At 34.3% G+C, this 18216-nt stretch overlaps 1 protein-coding gene across 1 annotated transcript in view; it reads right to left on the bottom strand.

Moving 5' to 3' along the window:
- Nucleotides 1-1388: 1388 nt before the first annotated feature.
- Nucleotides 1389-18216, bottom strand: part of LOC148300367 (ovochymase-2-like) — a gene marked incomplete at its 5' end in the record, with an annotated part of 49219 nt that continues 32391 nt past the window's right edge. Inside the window, 9 exons of the mRNA XM_088274891.1 lie at nt 1389-3349; nt 4897-5056; nt 7525-7704; nt 10529-10653; nt 12212-12373; nt 13485-13685; nt 15442-15641; nt 16060-16105; nt 17624-17832. Coding sequence (XP_088131017.1) covers nt 3138-3349; nt 4897-5056; nt 7525-7704; nt 10529-10653; nt 12212-12373; nt 13485-13685; nt 15442-15641; nt 16060-16105; nt 17624-17832 — 1495 coding nt within the window. The remainder of the gene's footprint in view (nt 3350-4896; nt 5057-7524; nt 7705-10528; nt 10654-12211; nt 12374-13484; nt 13686-15441; nt 15642-16059; nt 16106-17623; nt 17833-18216) is intronic.

The following is an 18216-nucleotide window of genomic DNA, read 5'->3' as shown; positions in this document are numbered from 1 at the left end:
AAATTCTTGGAAGTTCTGTATTTATGAACCAATCGCGAAACATTGTTCTTGAATCACTAGAACTTCACTAGAGACATCTATTGGTGAGATGAAATAATTAATGACTCTAATTACAACTCCTATACTTGGAGATAATCTAGATTTTTGATCAAGTATTTTGGACACACTCAAAATGTTGTAAATTTATTTTTCTCTAGGTGGGTATCGAACCCGCGACACCAGTTTTGTAAGTCAAACGGTTACCGCCTGTCTGAAAAAAATATTGATGTGGGCAGGTACATACTTGTACACACTAACGTTATATGAAAAAATGTTTTTAAAAACTCTTTATGAAATACAATATAACATCCAATTTGTTAAATAAAATTTCCAAGTATTATTTTTTTAACTTATTATATTTTCTCAAAATATATTACGTACATAAGAAATATTTTATGTTTATACTAACATATATTTATATAATATTATTGATGAGTAATTTCCATTTCTTATTTTGTGACATGGGATCAAGGTTAACAAGACTGAAACACAAATAATAATGCTGAAAAAAAGGTAAAAAAATTAAACAGAGTAAAATGTAATATATATATATATATATATATATATATATATATATATATATATATATATATATATATACATATACATATATATATATATATATATATATATATATATATATATATATATATATATATATATATATATATATATATATATATATATATATATATATATATATATATATATATATATATATATATATATATATATATATATATATATATATATATATATATATATATATATATATATATATATATATATATATATATATATATATATATATATGTATATTGTATTGTTTATGACCTTCGTACAGTAAATAGGTATTTTAACAAAAACACAAGGTAAGAAGCATGTTTAAAAGAAACAAATCGCTCACTCCTTTCAACAACGTCATATATCAAAAAACTTATTTTTCAAAAAAAGGTTTCTCAGGAGATCGTTTTTAAAGTTTGAAAATAAAATAAAATGTATTAAAAATAAATATCAAGGCACTTTTTGAACTTTTTACTGTGCAATAAATACTTTTAGATAAAACCTGAATGTTTTTTCTACATTTGAAAAATATTCAATATATTTAAAGAAATAATTAAACAATACCTTTTCTTCAAAATGTAAAAACAACACTTTCTGCCCTGCAGCGGGTAAATATTTAGTTAAAAATATGCCGCTTTTGCTGGGATAAAGTACATTTTCTGGGCATTATGAAAATAAACACAACTAAAAATTGACGATTTTTGATATATGGTATGACGTTGTTGAAAGGAGTGAGCGAAATGAGAGATATAACTTATCACTAACACAAATATCTGTCCATAAAGTTTTTTTATTTTTTTTTATTTATTTCGGATCCCTGACTGCGTTCTATTTTATAGTTCTAGTTTAGTAAATTTGATTTTAAATGCACTTTGGTATTATACAAAGTGCACGACGAATGATAAGGATAGTATTAATCAGTCTTGATAAAGAAGCGGTTAGCTTTGAAACCTTCGTCTTTTTGGTCACATCCCAGCTTGTTGTCCTTGTAGACTGCCGGGGTCAGCTCTCCTCGTCCTCAGGTTATAGGTCCTTCTGTCCTGAACAACGTCACCCAGGCCAGGCCTTCCAATCATGTTATCTTTCTGCATCACCCATGAATTCCTCGGTCTTCCTCCAGATAACTGTCGAGGAAGATCCATTTCTGTTGCCTGGTAAACTACATGTTCGGGTTCTCTGCGTCCCATATGCCCATACCGTCTCAATTGTCTTTCATCTACATTACTATTGATGCCTGTTACAGCCAGGTTTCCACGAACTCTTTATTTTGTCTCTAAGGGACACTCCCACTGACCATATAAGCATTCGCATTTCAGCGGAATCTAGTTGCCTAGAGAAGGTGATATACATCGTCCAGCATTTGTAGCTTTGAAACCGGTAGACATTATAATCAAGTTATAATTCAACAAGCCAACTGTTTATAATCCCTGTTTGTTGGATGATTTATGTTGACATGGAATAGGTACTACACACACACACACACACACACACACACACACACACACACACACACACACACACACACTCACCCCAACCAACATAACTTTCATAAGAATAGCATTATCGGAGGATTTTTTTAATTGGCCATAGTTTTGTTAATTAATGTTGTATAATATATTGTTTTGGCTGTAAAAATCCCAAATAAAATAAAATAAAATAATAAAATATTTATGGTGATTTAAACCCTTTCTGGTCCTATGTCGAATGTCATTCGACATCGACTTTATTCCGGTGAGTCCTATGTCGAATGTCATTCGACATCGACTTTATTCCGGTGAGTCCTATGTCGAATGTCATTCGACATTTTTTTTCATCATCAGTTTAGTGTGAAAATTCAAGCAAACATATTTTTTCTCACTCGTATTTAGTGTGTATGTAATAATAAGAGACATGATTGTATACATTCAAAATAAAAATATTTTTTTAACACAAGTGTACTTTTATTAAAAAAAAAACTTGGATGCATTGTTTTACCCTGTAATGCTGTAAATCTATTGTGGACCTGATGGAATTATTTAAAAAAAAATAAGGACCGGAAAGGGTTAAAACAAAGTTATATTTTAAATATAAAATGGAAATGCGATCTCTCAGAAGAATGTGCGACAAAACGATGTATAATAGATGTGCGAATAGTGAAATAAGGAAGGAATGCAAAACTGAGATAAGCATTATCGATAAAATTTAGAAAGGTGTGTTGAGATGGTTTGGACATGTAGAACGAATGAGTGAGGAAAGAACGGTATAACAAATTTATGAGGAAAAGAAAAAGAGCAGAGGAAGACCGAAAAAAACATGGCACGATCAGGTATGCCAAATACTTATAATATAAATAAAGTAAGTGGTCAGGTTAGGAGTCGCAACAATCGGCGAGTATGTATGAGGAGATGCATGAACGTGGAAGAGGCGAAGAATGTTTGCAAAGACAGAGTGGTGTGGCGTTCTATTCTCTCTGCCTACCCCTGCGGAGAAGCGGCGTGATGGCTAGTTAGTTAAATTCACAACGTAAGTGCTTCAGATATAAATTTTATACAAAATTATAGGTCAAGGACTTTGAAATGCTCGAAGACCCACTGACGCAGGTAGAATAACTGCGTAAAGGCGGTGTAAGTGTTGGGGCGGCAAGAGTATCCTTCTTCAGAGAGCGGTCCGTTGCTGACGACCCCTCGCAAGTACCAGCGCCTGACGTCGTACTCCATCGTGGGAAACACCAGCCCGCCGCCGCTGTCTCCCTTGCACACGGCCGAGCCTGGAAAGTACCACAAGATGTCCCTCATTTAGCGTCGGTCATTTTTATCTTTGTCTGTTGTGTAATGAAGAGTCCACATTTGCGCAGTGGACTTTTTATGTTATTTTTTGACATCTCAACATAGATGAAGGAGAATATGGAAGTCTGAGCGATTACCGGGCTCACGACCGTCATAGGCTGGTTTAAATGGTCTCTTTACACATGTGTAGCATTCTCCAATTCTACCCACGATTGATAAACCCGCTACTAAAATTCTTGGAAGTTCTATATATATGATCCAATTCAATCAAGTGAGATAAAGAAGCTTTTATTTTTTATAAAAGTTTCTGCTCAATAACTAAGCTTTTTCATCTCACCAATAGATGTCTCTAGTAAAAATGATTTTTGTACAATATTTCGAAATTCGATCAAATATATATAGAACTTCCAAGAATTTCTGAATTTCACTACGGAGGCGGACAAATTATTATTATTATATATATATATATATATATATATATATATATATATATATATATATATATATATATATATATATATATATATATATATATATATATATATATATATATATATATATATATATATATATATATATAATAATAATTAAAGAAAACACTTTGTTTTTTACCACTTGAGTTTTTATTAAAGACTACATGTTTCAGAAGTTAAACTTCCATCATTCAGGTCTGTATAATAACTAAAATATAAAATATAAAATTTTTCTATAAATAAGGAGAGGGGAAAGTAAGGGGAAGGGGTTAGTCAAGGAACGGAGTTTGAAAACAAAGGAAAAATTGAAAGCAATGGCGAAGAATTTTGAAACAATATATTATTTAATAAATTATTATTAGAATTCAGGTTTTTTTGTATTTCTAAATTTTCAAGATAATTCATAATTTGGCCTTTATATGGAACAAGGTGTAATAATTTTAATTTATGAGAGTGAAATGAGTGATTAGTATCTATTATATGATTTGCGAATTCCGAAAAATAATTACTAACAAGACCGCTATGATGTTCTTTAATTCTAATCTTCAAATTTCTCGCAGTTTGGCCAATATATTTTCTATCACAATCTCCTCACGAAATTTCATAAACACCACTTTTTCGTAATAAATCAATTTTAGATTTTGAGTTATCGAGGATTTTATGTAAATTATTATTTGTATAATATGCAGGTTGTATATGGGAAGGTAAGATTTTTGAAATATTTTTAGTTATTGAACCCGTGTATAAAATTTTTCGCCAAGATTTATTTTTAATTGAATCATTATTAGGAGCTGAATATATGTATTTTTTGGTTAAATTATTTTTAATTTTATTTTTTAACATTTTATCTATTAGCGCGCTATTATACCCGTTATTTTTTGCATTTTCATTAATTATTATAACATGTCTTACCATTTTTATATATATATATATATATATATATATATATATATATATATATATATATATATATATATATATATATATTATATATTATATTATTATTATATGATGTGTTATGGCGAGGAGTGGAAAGTGTTCTTTGGATAGCTCACCGTTTAAATATCCTGCACAGATTTTGTCTAGAGTAAGGTATCTGTTATAATTGTATTTGTCCAACTCCTTGGTGCAGTCTTCAATGGCCACGACTGGAAGATTCAAGACTCTCAATTCCTCAGACGTATTTCCGGTCTCCGTTATCCCCCAACCAGCTACCTGAGGATAAACCAAGAGCACACTTACGGACAATATTAATTAACATATCGCTCACTCCTTTCAACTACTACTACTACTACTACCATCACGCCGTTTCCCCGCAGGGGTAGGCAGAGAGGATGGAACGCCACACTCTTCTGTCCTGACATACACTCCTCGCCTCCTTCACATCCATACATCTAGTCTTACATGCCCTCCGATTACGCAGACTTTTGACACCGCCAGATTTTAGGTTCTGATTGATCTGATCGTGCCAAGTCTTTTTCGGTCGTCCACGTTCTGTTTTCCCTCTCACATTCGCCACATATATTTTCTTAGTCATTCTCTCGCTATCCATTCGCTCCACATGTCCATACCACCGCAAAGAACTCTTCCTAATCTTTTCAATTATTCCTCGTTCAGCCTTACATTCCTTTCTTATATCGTCGTTTTTAATTCTGTCATACAATGATTTTCCACACATTCGTCTGTCATACATTCACTCCTTTCAAGAACGTCATAAATCAAAAATCGCCAATTTTCAGTTGTGAATGTTTTCGGAATGCCCAAAAAATGTACTATATCCCAGAAAAAGAGGCATATTTTTAAATTAACATTTACCCGCTACAGAGCGGAAAGTGTTATTTTTGCATTTTGAAGAAAAGATTTTGTTTAATTATTTTTTTAAATAAACTAAATATTTTTCAAATGGCTAAAAAACCTCCAGGTATTACCTAAAAAGATCTGTTGCACAGTAAAAAGTTCAATAAGTGGCTTGATATTTATTTTGAATACATTGTATTATATTTTTAAACTTTAAAAACATTCTCCTGAAAAATGATTTTGATTTATGACGTTCTTGAAAGGAGTGAGCGATATTAACCTTCCCCTCCCGGTGATAGTCCACCTCCGTAGTGTAATGGTCAGCACGCTCGGCTGCCGTACTGGAGGTCCCGGGCTCGATTCCCAGGGGGGGTCAAATAAATATTAGTGATTTTTTCACTCAAATATTTATTCAATATTACACTGGACTGGTACCTGAAGCCGAGGGCTGATCACCTTTCTTTCGTGTATTAACGATCAAGATAACACTGCGTTTATATGATGCAGTGCCCTATGCACCATTGGGCTACAAATAGGGGTTCTTTCGTTCGTTCCTAATGATATGTATTTACTACAACTCGACTTTTCAAATGAGAAAATCAGAATAAAATATATTATTTTTTGACATCTCATCAAAGATGAAAAAGAATATGGAAGTTTGGGCATTTACGGGGCTGACGACCGTCATAGGCTGGTTTAAGTGATCACTACAAACACGTGTAACATTCACTAATTCTACCCATTATTGACAACCACACTACTCAAATTCTTGGAAGTTCTATATATATAAACCAATTTTGAAACGTTGTTCTTGAATCACTTCACTAGAGACATCTATTGGTGAGATGTAAAGAAGCTTTTTACTTAGCAGAAACTGGATTATAATCACACACATGAGAAACGCCAGAAAATATAATTTTCATTTTCAATATTTAAGCTTATAATTTGACCAGATAATTTATTTACAACATTTTGAGTGTGTCCAAATACTTTGTCACAAGTTTTTGGACACACTTAAAATGTTGTAGTATAAAATATAATAGATTCGGGTTTTTTCAATAAATAATTTAAGCAAAATTTTAAATCGAAACAAACTTAGGTAATTAATGTCTTACATATAAGCCGCTTGTGCACTACACCTAATTTTACCGTCCGGCAGTCCGGTTTTGAAAAATGAAAGCAACCATGAGAGTTTAACATGATTTAATTTACGCAACTTAAACACACCAAACAAGAGCACCAATCCGAAGAAAGATGGGCAAAAGCACAAGGCAATCGTTTTAAAATGCTAACTGACATGCCGGACGGTACAATTCCATGTAATTCCGTGTAGAGCACAAACCGCTCACTCCTTTCAAGAACGTCATAAATCAAAAAACTTGATTTTTCAGGAGAACGTTTTTAAAGTTTAAAAATATAATACAATGTATTAAAAAAAATATCAAGCCACTTATTGAACTTTTTTCTGAGCAACAGATATTTTTAGGTAAAACCTGAAGGTGTTTTCTCCATTTGAAAAATATTTTTTTTATTTAAAAAAATAATTAAACAATACCTTTTCTTCAAAATGAAAAAACAACATTTTCTTCCCTGTAGCGGGTAAATATTAAGTTAAAAATATGATTCTTTTTCTGGGGTATAGTACATTTTCTAGGCATTCTGAAAACATGCATAACTCAAAATTGACGATTTTTGATTTATGACGTTCTTGAAAGGAGTGAGCGAAACGCCCATAGTCTTTGTGGAATGAATTAAACAGTTTTGGAGCTATGAAAAATGAGTGTCTTTGCGCAAGTCTGGATTTGCAAAAAGGGATTTCTAGTAAATTATCCACTGATGCTCGCCGACTCTGTCCCTCTCTCTCTCTATCTCTTCCTTCTCTCTACCTTGCCGAGACTGTTGTGTCGGATGTGGTGCGCATTGTGCGCCTCCACAGACAGGTCGTAGCAAGCCGGGTGGATGGAGTCGTGGAACCTGAATGGGTCTTCTAGCACCAGGATCGCCAAATCACTCTGGTGATTCTGTTCATCTCCTCTGTACCTTCGAGGGAGAATTATCTGCCTAATCTGCAACACAAATAAAGAAACTCAATAAAAAAGCTTTCCTCATCCCACTATAGATGCCTCTAGTGCAAGGGTGGCCAACCCGCGGCCCGCGGGCCACACGCGGCCCCTCCGGGTGTCTACTTGCGGCCCTTTATTTATTATTTTTTTTATTTGTATACATTTATTTAAATCACAATTTATACATATTTCGAACTTTTTTTTGTAGAGACCCACCAAGCCACCTTGTGTGTCTTGTCGGTGGAGCTCTTTTTTAATACTTTTTTATTGTTTTTAACGATTTTAACCTAATATAGACACAAAAAAGAGAAAAAAATTGACAATATAAACATTTTACAATTTTCATAAAACTAACTCTTGATCATTTACCCATTCCTTTATTTCGCCTTTGTTCCATATTTTATTTTGACCTCTAACCTCCGTTGGCAACAAATTAAAAATGTTCGGAACGATATATTGCAGTGTTGGACTCCCATATTTACTGTTAATTCTTGGGACTATCAAACCTTCGTTGTGTTTAAATCATGTATCATGGTTGTGTACTAAAGGATTTCGATATTTATGTCTAGTTTGTTGTTCAACGATGATACTCATCCACAATATTCCACGTACCGGCAGTAATTTTAAATGTTTATATATCAAGATTGGATTGTCCCTTTGATTATATATATATGACTGGGCACAATTTTTTTGATTATAGAATACTGCAGATTTTGAACCCGCGGAGCAAATCACACATTTTTTCTTTTATTGTACACAAAACCACCAAAAGAATATTCCATCGTGCGTAGTTCGTATTATATCCCATATATGGGTGTATTTCACTATCCTGACAATTTCAAGACCCATAACAGCGTCAAGTAGTAAAGACGTTAACAGAAGAACTGAGATGTTTTTAAGACAGATGGACTTTAAACTATTTTTTCGTGGAATTTAAAACAAAGCCAACATGCCTGATGAGCAATGATTCTGTTTCTATCTTGAAAAAGTATAACATTAAACAGCATTTCGAGGCTACACATGCAAACAAGTTAGAAAAGTAACTTATAAATATGTTAATATTTAACTTATAATAACATAATTAACTTATAATATTATATCGCTCACTCCATTCAGGAACGTCATAAATCAAAAATCGACAATTTTAAGTTTTTCGTCAATTTTTACTTGTACTTGTTTTCGGAATGCCCAGAAAATGTACAATATCCCAGCAAAAGAGGCATATTTTTAACTTAATATTTACCCGCTACAGGGCAGAAAGTGTTGTTTTTACATTTTGAAGAAGAGGTAGTGTAATATTATTTTTTTAAATATACTAGATATTTTTCAAATGCAGAAAAAACCTTCAGGTTTTACCTAAAAAGATCTTTTTAATAGATTTATATTATCCACTGACACTTCGTGATGGAATTGCATTTTTAATTTATTATTAGATTAAAACCAATATTGTTAGCTTTTCCACTTTTTTATTTGACCAGCGACCGGGTTTCGTCGTTACCGACCAGTCTGATGATGTCGGTAACGATGAAACCCGGTCGCTGGTCAAATAAAAAAGTGGAAAAGCTAAAAATATTGGTTTTAATCTAATAATAAACTAAAAAGATCTGTTGCACTGTAAAAAGTTCAATAAGTGGCTTGATATTTATTTTCAATACATTATATTATATTTTTAAACTTTAAAAACGTTCTCCTGAAAAATCAAGTTTTTTTTATTTATGACGTTCATGAAAGGAGTGAGAGATATATAGTGCATTGTCCCGTAAAGTGTGTGCCGCGGCACACTGGTGTACCGTGGTGACTAGTTGGTGTGCCGCGGAAAAAAGTCTAGTTTTGTGAAAATAACACAATTGCTCCGAATTCCGATTGCCTGTGCTCAGTTAAGTAGGCTCACATTTTGCATTAAACATAACATGTTAAATATTTACAACATTTTGAGTGTGTCCAAATACTTGTTCACAAAATATGGATTATAATATAAGAGTTTCTGCTTAATAAAAAGCTTCTTTACATCTCACCAATAGATGTCTCTAGTGAAGTTCTAGTGATTCATGAACAAGGTTTCCAAATTGGTTCATATATATAGAACTTCCAAGAATTTGAGTAGTGTGGTTGTCAATAATGGGTAGAATTGGTGAATGTTACACGTGTGTTAAGTGATCACTTAAACCAGCCTATGACGGTCGTAAGCCCCGTAAATGCCCAGACTTCCATATTCTTCTTCATCTTTGATGAGATGTCAAAAAATAATATGTTAAATATTTTACCATGATGTGATAAATAAGCACCTCTGAAATTTCTTAATTTGATAGGTGAACCTTGAATAGAAAAAGTTTGCGGAACACTGCTGAACTCTCACATACTGTATTATTTGGAGGAATAAAATAACTTTGTCCGCCTCAGTGGTGTAATGGTCAGCGTGTTTAGCTACCGAGCTGGAGGTCCCGCGTTCGATTGCCAGAGGGGGGTGAAAATAAATATTAGATTTAACACTGTAATATTCATTTAATATTACCCTGGACTGGTTCCTGAAGCGCAAGAGTGATCACCTTGCCTTCATGTAAGTAATTATCAAGATAACACTGCGTCTATTTAATGCAGTGCCCTATGCACCATTAGGTGCGTATAAGAGTTATAAATAGGTAAGTAAAAATAACTTTGTATTAAATGTTATATTTTATTGTTTAAAAAAAACTATAAAAAAAAACAATTATGTGACAATTGTTTCACCTAGTTATAGCATTTTGAAACGAATGTATTGATTAAATGGGCTGACGGTCCTTATATAGCTGTACTATGTATAATTCAGCAAAGCTACGATCTTATTTACCTTTGAAGTCTGTACTCCAATATCCTGCGGATGGTCCCAAGATCTGTAGTACTTTCCTGCAGCAACTCGATAGTACTCTTCAGCAATCTTGGTTTTACGTTGTTCATCAAAGAAGCAATGGGCAGCTGAAATAAAAATCAACAGGCATTAGGAACAGTTTGTATAGGGTACAGCTAGAGCCCTGGTGAAGAGCCAAGGTGGTCTTGCTCTCTCGGGGGAACAACTCTGGATAGATACAATGATTGAACGAAAAAGCAATGTGCAGCTGAAATAAAAGTCAACAGGCATTAGGAACAGTTTGTATAGGGTACATCTAGAGCCCTGGTGAAGAGCCAAGGTGGTCTTGCTCTCTCGGGGGAACAACTCTGGATAGATACAATGATTGAACGAAAAAGCAATGTGCAGCTGAAATAAAAGTCAACAGGCATTAGGAACAGTTTGTATAGGGTACAGCTAGAGCCCTGGTGAAGAGCCAAGGTGGTCTTGCTCTCTCGGGGGAACAACTCTGGATAGATACAATGATTGAACGAAAAAGCAATGTGCAGCTGAAATAAAAATCAACAGGTATTAGGAAGAGTTTGTATAGGGTACAGCTAGAGCCCTGGTGAAGAGTCATGTCTTGCTCTTTCCGGAGAACAACTCTGGATAGACACAATGACTGATCGAAAAAGCAATGGGCAGCTGAAATAAAAGTCAACAGGCATTCAGAAGAGTTTGTAAAGGGTACAGCTAGAGCACTGGTGAAGAGCCAAGGTGGTTTTCCTCTCTCCGGGGAACAACTCTGAATAGCCACTGGATATAGCAGCATAACATTATCCAGGCAGCCTTCATAAAGAACTGGGAGTGCGTTTATGTAACATGGTTTATCATTCAAAAGGCGTTTTATCTTTTTATTTCATTTAAATCAAAAATACATACATAATAAGTACTTACATAAAATAATAAAAGACTGAAAAAATGAATAGTAATCCATAAATAAAAATTAAATAACTTCATGTTACATAAAATATGTGTATGTATACATAATTATTTTTTTTAAATGGTTTTAATATGAAGATGATGAAGATATGGTATACAAAATTATACGAATGAACATTCGGTTAAAATTGGTAAAAAACAATAAAAATGTATTAAAAAAGAACTCCACCGACAAGACACACAAGGTGGCTTGGTGGGTCTCTGCAAAAAAAAAGTTCGAAACATGTATAAATTTTATTATTAGATTAAAACCAATATTTTTAGCTTTTCCACTTTTTTATTTGACCAGCGACCGGGTTTCGTCGTTACCGACATCATCAGACCAGTCTGATGATGTCGGTAACGACGAAACCCGGTCGCTGGTCAAATAAAAAAGTGGAAAAGCTAAAAATATTGGTTTTAATCTAATAATAAATTAAAAATGCAATTCCATCACGAAGTGTCAGTGGATAATATAAATCTACATGTATAAATTGTGATTTAAATAAACATATACAAATAAAAAAAATTAAAATAAAAATAATAAAAAAACTGTGATAAAAAATGTAGATACATATATATCGATTTACAAAAAATTTAATCAAAAAAACTTTTAGGCCGTAAATGGAAAACGTGCCTTAATTGAAGAGGGCCGTTACAGCGAAATGATGTATAAAGAGCGGCCGTATAGCGAGGTATGGGTGTATTTCAAAATCAAGGCATTACCGCTGATGACGATGTGTGTGTGAAGCAATGTTCCTCCACATATTTGCTCAAAAGCGTCTCCGACCCGTTGGTATACTCCAATATGCCAAGGAAAAGTATCCTTTTTGGTGACGGGAGCGTTGACAATGTGCGAGATCCCAAACGACTTCTCATAACCGCAATCTGAAATCGGTAATCACAAAAATGTATCGCCAATGCTGTACCGTCTTTGTCTCTGCCTACAGTTATCAATCCAGACTTCTCCAGTTTATATCTTCCTATTCTTGCCTGTATAGGCCTACGTGTATCATCTCTACATATTTTTATCTATTTAAGCTTCTTCAATCTATCTCTTCCTATTCTCGTTTGTCTCTGCCTACCTGTATCATCTGTCTCTGCCTACTATTATCAATATAGGCTTCTTCAATCTATATCTTCCTATTTTTGCCTGTATAGGCCTATATGTATCATCTCTGTCTCTGAAGATTTGTATCATCTCTACCTATTTTTATCTATTTAGGCTTCTTCAATCTATCTCTACTTATTCTCGCCTGTCTCTGCCTACCTTTATCATCTTTGTCTCTGCCTACTAATATCAATCCAAGCTTCTTCAATCTATATCTTCCTATTCTTGCTTGTATAGGCCTACGTGTATCATCTCTGTCTCTGAAGATCTGTATCATCTCTACCTATTTTTATCTATTTAGGCTTCTTCAATCTATCTCTTCCTATTCTCGTCTGTCTCTGCCTACCTGTATCACCTCTGCTCTCTTTATATTCATCATCTCTACTTATTATTATCTGTCTTTGTCTGTCTCAATCAATCTATATTTTCGCCTGTATAAGCCTACCTTTTGTTATCTATTTAGGCTTCTTCAATCTGTCTCTTCCTATTCTCGTCTGTCTCTACCTACTGTATCATCTCTGTCTCTGCCTAATTGTATCATCTCTACCTATTTTTATCTATTTAGGCTTCTTCAATATATGTGACGGATTTTGATTGATGGATATAAACTAAATGTGATATTAACTCTTACCACTCTGTAGGCCAGACATTCTGGCCCGTATGATTCTAGTAGGCAGCTCCGTGGGCCACAATGTCTGGCCGGGCGCAGGTATAACTTTAATCACAGTTATGAGAAAAAATGGTCAGAGTGGAAAGGGTTAATCCTTGTACATAATAGGCAAGAAAAATTTTCAAGGCAACATTAAAATTTAACCTGTCCGGGAGTATGGACGTAAATTTTTTCTCAGTTGTTCTTGCTTTTCTCAGTTGTTGGGAATAAAGTCTTACCTGGTCTACACTTGGGGGTGTCGGTCCACCTTCCTTTGCTGCATACGGCGTCGGTAAGTAACTCAACGGGTATATGGCCATCCTTGCACGTCGGATGTATGGTGGAACCGTGGGGCAGAAACTCGTCGCAAGGGATGATGCTGTATGTCGGCGAACGACATTCGAAATCCACCGAATGAGATATCAACATTTTGCATCTTTCTAAAAAATACATAAAAAAAATTATAATTAAAATGTGACTTTGTTTTAAAATCACCGTAAATATTTTAACTCTCTGTCCTTGCAAACATTCTTCGCCTCTTCCACGTTCATGCATCTCCTCATACATACCCGCCGATTGTTACGACTCCTAACCTGACCACTTTCAAGTATTTGGCATACCTGATCGTGCCATGTTTTTCTCGGTCTTCCTCTGCTTCTTTTCCCGCTAACATTCGCCTCATAAATTTGTTTTACCGTTCTTTCCTCACTCATTCGTTCTACATGTCCAAATCATCTCAACACACCTTTCTTAATTTTATCGATAATGCTTATCTCAGCTTTGCATTCCTTCCTTATTTCACTATTCGCACATCTATCATACATCATTTTGTCGCACATTCTTCTGAGAGATCGCATTTCGACTGCATTCAGTCTACTTTCATCCTTCTTTTGCCAACTCCATGTTTCACTTCCATACATTAGAGTTGGAACCAGGACTCCGTTGTGCACTGCCAGTTTAGCTTCCGCTGATAGGTTTTTATTTGCTATAACTGATTTCAGTGCACCATTCACTTTGTTCCCAGCATTCACTCTCCTTTCTATGTCTTTATCAATCTTTCCATTAAAATATTATAATAATAATATTTTATTATAACTTAATTATAATGTCTTCCGGTTTCGAAGCTAACCGCTTCTTTATCAAGACTGATCAATACTTAATTATTAACATTTTAATTACAAAATGGAAAATCACAAAGTTAGTGCTTCAAATGTAAATTCCAAAAAAATTAATTGCTGATTCTTTGGGGAACATATTCTAAATCTCGAAATTGATCAAATAATTATGAAAAAAAAAATTAATATATTTTTTTTAAGTATAAATATTTGTGTTTGTATTATTTACACAAATATTTCAATTAAATACTATTTCTGTGAGCCTAAGCGGCTCATTATTAGAAATAGGTATCAAATTGTGGTAGAGTGGGTTCGAACCGAAAAACTCTGCCTTAAGAGTCCCCGACACTAACCACGGGACCACAAACCGACACATCTTCTTCTTTTTTTAATGGCATCTCACCCTTCTAGAGTATTCTAGCCAGTGTCGAATGATTGATTATAATTACTTATAACCATAATAACTGTGGAAAGTCTGCCTCCGTGGTGTAATAGTCAGCACGTTCAGCTACCGTGCTGGATGCCCCGGGTTTGATTCCCAGGGGGGGTTGAAAATAAATATAGTGATTTTACACTATAATATTTACTTCATATTACCCTGGACTGGTCCCTGAAGCGCAGGAGTGATCCTCGCCTTCATGTAAGTATCGATCAAGATAACACTGCGTCAATACGATGCAGTTCCCTATGCACCATTGGGATAGCGGTTAGAAAAAGAAGAAGACAATTACTGTAAAATTGATGAAAATAAAGAATGAGGTAAATATTTTTTTTTAAAGGAAAAATAATTTTGATTTTATTATTTACACAAATATTTAAATTTCATACTATTTCTGTGAGCCTAAGCGGCTCATTATTAGAAATAGCTATCAAATTTTGGTAGAGTGGGTTCGAACCGAGAAACTTTGACTTAAGAGACCGCGACACTAACCACGGGACCACAACCGGACACAGTGGAAAGGAGTTGAGAGGTAAGGAGTCGTAAGAAACCAAGGAAGAGATGGAATGGTGAACAGTTGCAAGGCTCGTTAGTAATGTTTGAGGCGCTTCTAGAAGGTCATCATAGATAGCTCTAACTCACTCAGGCAGACGGGTGTCGACGACCACTGGTTGTGCCCTTTGCACATTGCGTAGTCCTTCTCCGGGTCATACAGGTCTTCGCAGAATGGCCAAATGGCCGTTCCGTTCTTTACAATGCTTCCCGGAACTACTACACCCTGTTCGTATCCGGCCACTGAGTAATCTCCGTGAAGTGGTTTGGCCGGCAAAACACAGCCAGAACTGAAACATGGATTCATTATTTGGCCATCTTGATATATTCAGAATCGCAAAAACACACACTTAATAAACAAACAATCAATCGTGGACCCAACATTTTCATTTTCGTATTATTTTTTGACATCTCATCAAAGATGAAGGAGAATATAAAAGTCTGGGCATTTACGGGGTTGACGACCGTCATAGGCTCGTTTGAGTGATCACTTTACACATGTGTAACATTCACCAATTGTACCCATTATTGACAACGACACTACTCAAGTTCTTGGAAGTTCTATATATTTATGAACCAATTTAGAAACCTAGTTCTTGAATCACTAGAACTTCACTAGAGACATCTATTAGTGAGTTGTAAAGAAGCTTTTTATTAGAGAAAAGAGAAAAAATTAAACAAAAATATTTCAAATTATTAATATTTTACCGTCCATCGGGCACATTTGGTACTGCCAGAACTTCTTTCACCTGTTCTGAAAGAAAAAAAAATAAACAAAATTAGTCTAAATGATCGTAATTTACCAAAAGACATGAAAAAGAAGAGGCCAGACTAGTTAGTAGAAATGATCTTCAAAAAGCTCTTCAGAAGGCCAAGGGTGGTACAACGTGAGCAGATATAAGAAGTCCTAAGAATGAAGGAACAATCATAAGTTCTCACAAAGATTACTGCAACGTAGAGAGGCTTGACGTATTGAAAGGAAGGAAGAATTTCACGAGGTACAGCTTTTACAGATGGACTGGAACAATAAGTCTAAAATTTAAAAAAATAATTTTATAATTTTATTAATTTTAGAGTACCTACCTCAAAGACGTACGCGTTCTACTCACCTCCTTCATGTACCAAAGTGCAACACAGTCTTTTTACAAAACACCACCGTAAACAGAATCATGGACACATACAACAAGACATTTAATGACATTGATATTTTCGGAAAAAGCATAGCTACAATAAAAAAGAGGTTAGTAGAAAGTTGTCATACTCTGTTTACTCTCCACCGTTAACCTAGTTACGTTATAGGTGAGGGGTGAATGGTACATGACAATTTTTTTCTTTTTGTATATGTAACGTACATATATGTATATATATATATATATATATATATATATAATAAAACCCTTATCCGCACCCCAATGGTGCATAGGGCACTGTGTCATATTAACGCAGTGTTATCTTAATCGTTTACACATGAAGGAAAGGTGATCAGCCCTCCGCTTCAGGTACCAGTCCATGGTAATATTGAATAAATATTACAGTGAAAAAATCACTTATATTTATTTTACCCCCCTTGGGAATCGAACCCGGGACCTCCAGAACGGTAGCCGAGCGTGCTGACCATTATTAATTGTATGTATATGTATGTATGTATATTTATAAATAAATTCTTATTTTTAAACTTCTTACGTAGAAAAAAAATCCTTAACCTAACCACCCTCATTATCCTCAATCCTAACCACCCACATTAATTCCTCTCCTTTCCTTTAAAAATATTTTTTTAAATCCTTACCATTCAAAAACTGTTTTTTTTCAAAACTATATAATCATTTCGAAGAAAAACTAATTTTTTCAATGCAATGTTTTAAGAAAAAAATTATTTTCGTAAAATGTTATCTGGATTTAGAAAAAAACATAGTAGCGACTTAACGAATACTTGGCCTTCAGATGTTGGACAACATATAATTGGTTATAAAAAATAATGTTCCTTTGATTAACAACAAAATAAATTTGCCGTTAAGTCCACTATTTGTTGACTATACGGAAACTCGGCAACATTGGTGAAGCAAGATTCGTAACCGCGCACTTTAGTTCCTTGCGACTCATATACCCTGACCTATTTCGACTAACATCCTTTATAGCAAGGTAGACCACCAAAGAGATGGATTGACAGCTGGGAATCGACATCGCAGGAGGCTAATCCCTCTTAAAAACAGGCCTCAAGGCCTACACCACTCAGAAGAAGAAGAATATGAAAGGGATATTTAACTGTACATACTTGTGCAAGTCGGCGTAGCTGACCAGGATGACCCGTCACAGGTTGCCAGAGATATATCCGACACATCGTACCCAAATTCGCAAGAGTATTGGATGTATGAAAATTGTTGGATGACGTCTCCTGGCTTCAAGTCCAGCTCAGCGTCACCAATTACGACATATTTTCCGTTTGGTGGGAAGTTTGGAAGCACGCAACTGCTTTCTGTATTACTGCAAAAGAAAATTTACTTCTAACACAATAAAACATGTCGCTCGCTCCTTTCAAGAACGTCATAAATCAAAAGTCGTCAATTTTCAGTTGTGCATGTTTTCGGAATGCTCAGAAAATTTACAAAACCACAGCAAAAGAGGCATATTTTTAACTTAATTTTTACCAGCTACAGGGCAGAAAGTGTTGTTTGAGCATTTTGAAGAAAAGGTATTGTTTAATTATTTTTTTAAATATAGGTACTTAATATTTTTCAAATGGAGAAAAAACCTTCAGGTTTAACCAAAAAAGATCTGTTGCATAGTAAAAAGTTCAATAAGAGGCTTGATATTTATTTTTAATACATTGTATTATATTTTTAAACTTTAAAAACGTTCTCCTGAAAA

The sequence above is a fragment of the Brachycentrus maculatus genome, unplaced genomic scaffold (genome assembly GCF_059751285.1).
Source record: "Brachycentrus maculatus isolate JH-2025_06_01 unplaced genomic scaffold, ASM5975128v1 h1tg000737l, whole genome shotgun sequence".
In the NCBI taxonomy this organism is placed as follows: Eukaryota; Metazoa; Arthropoda; class Insecta; order Trichoptera; family Brachycentridae; genus Brachycentrus; species Brachycentrus maculatus.
Note: the sequence above shows the minus strand (reverse complement) of the source record. Positions and strands in the feature narration are given on the sequence as shown.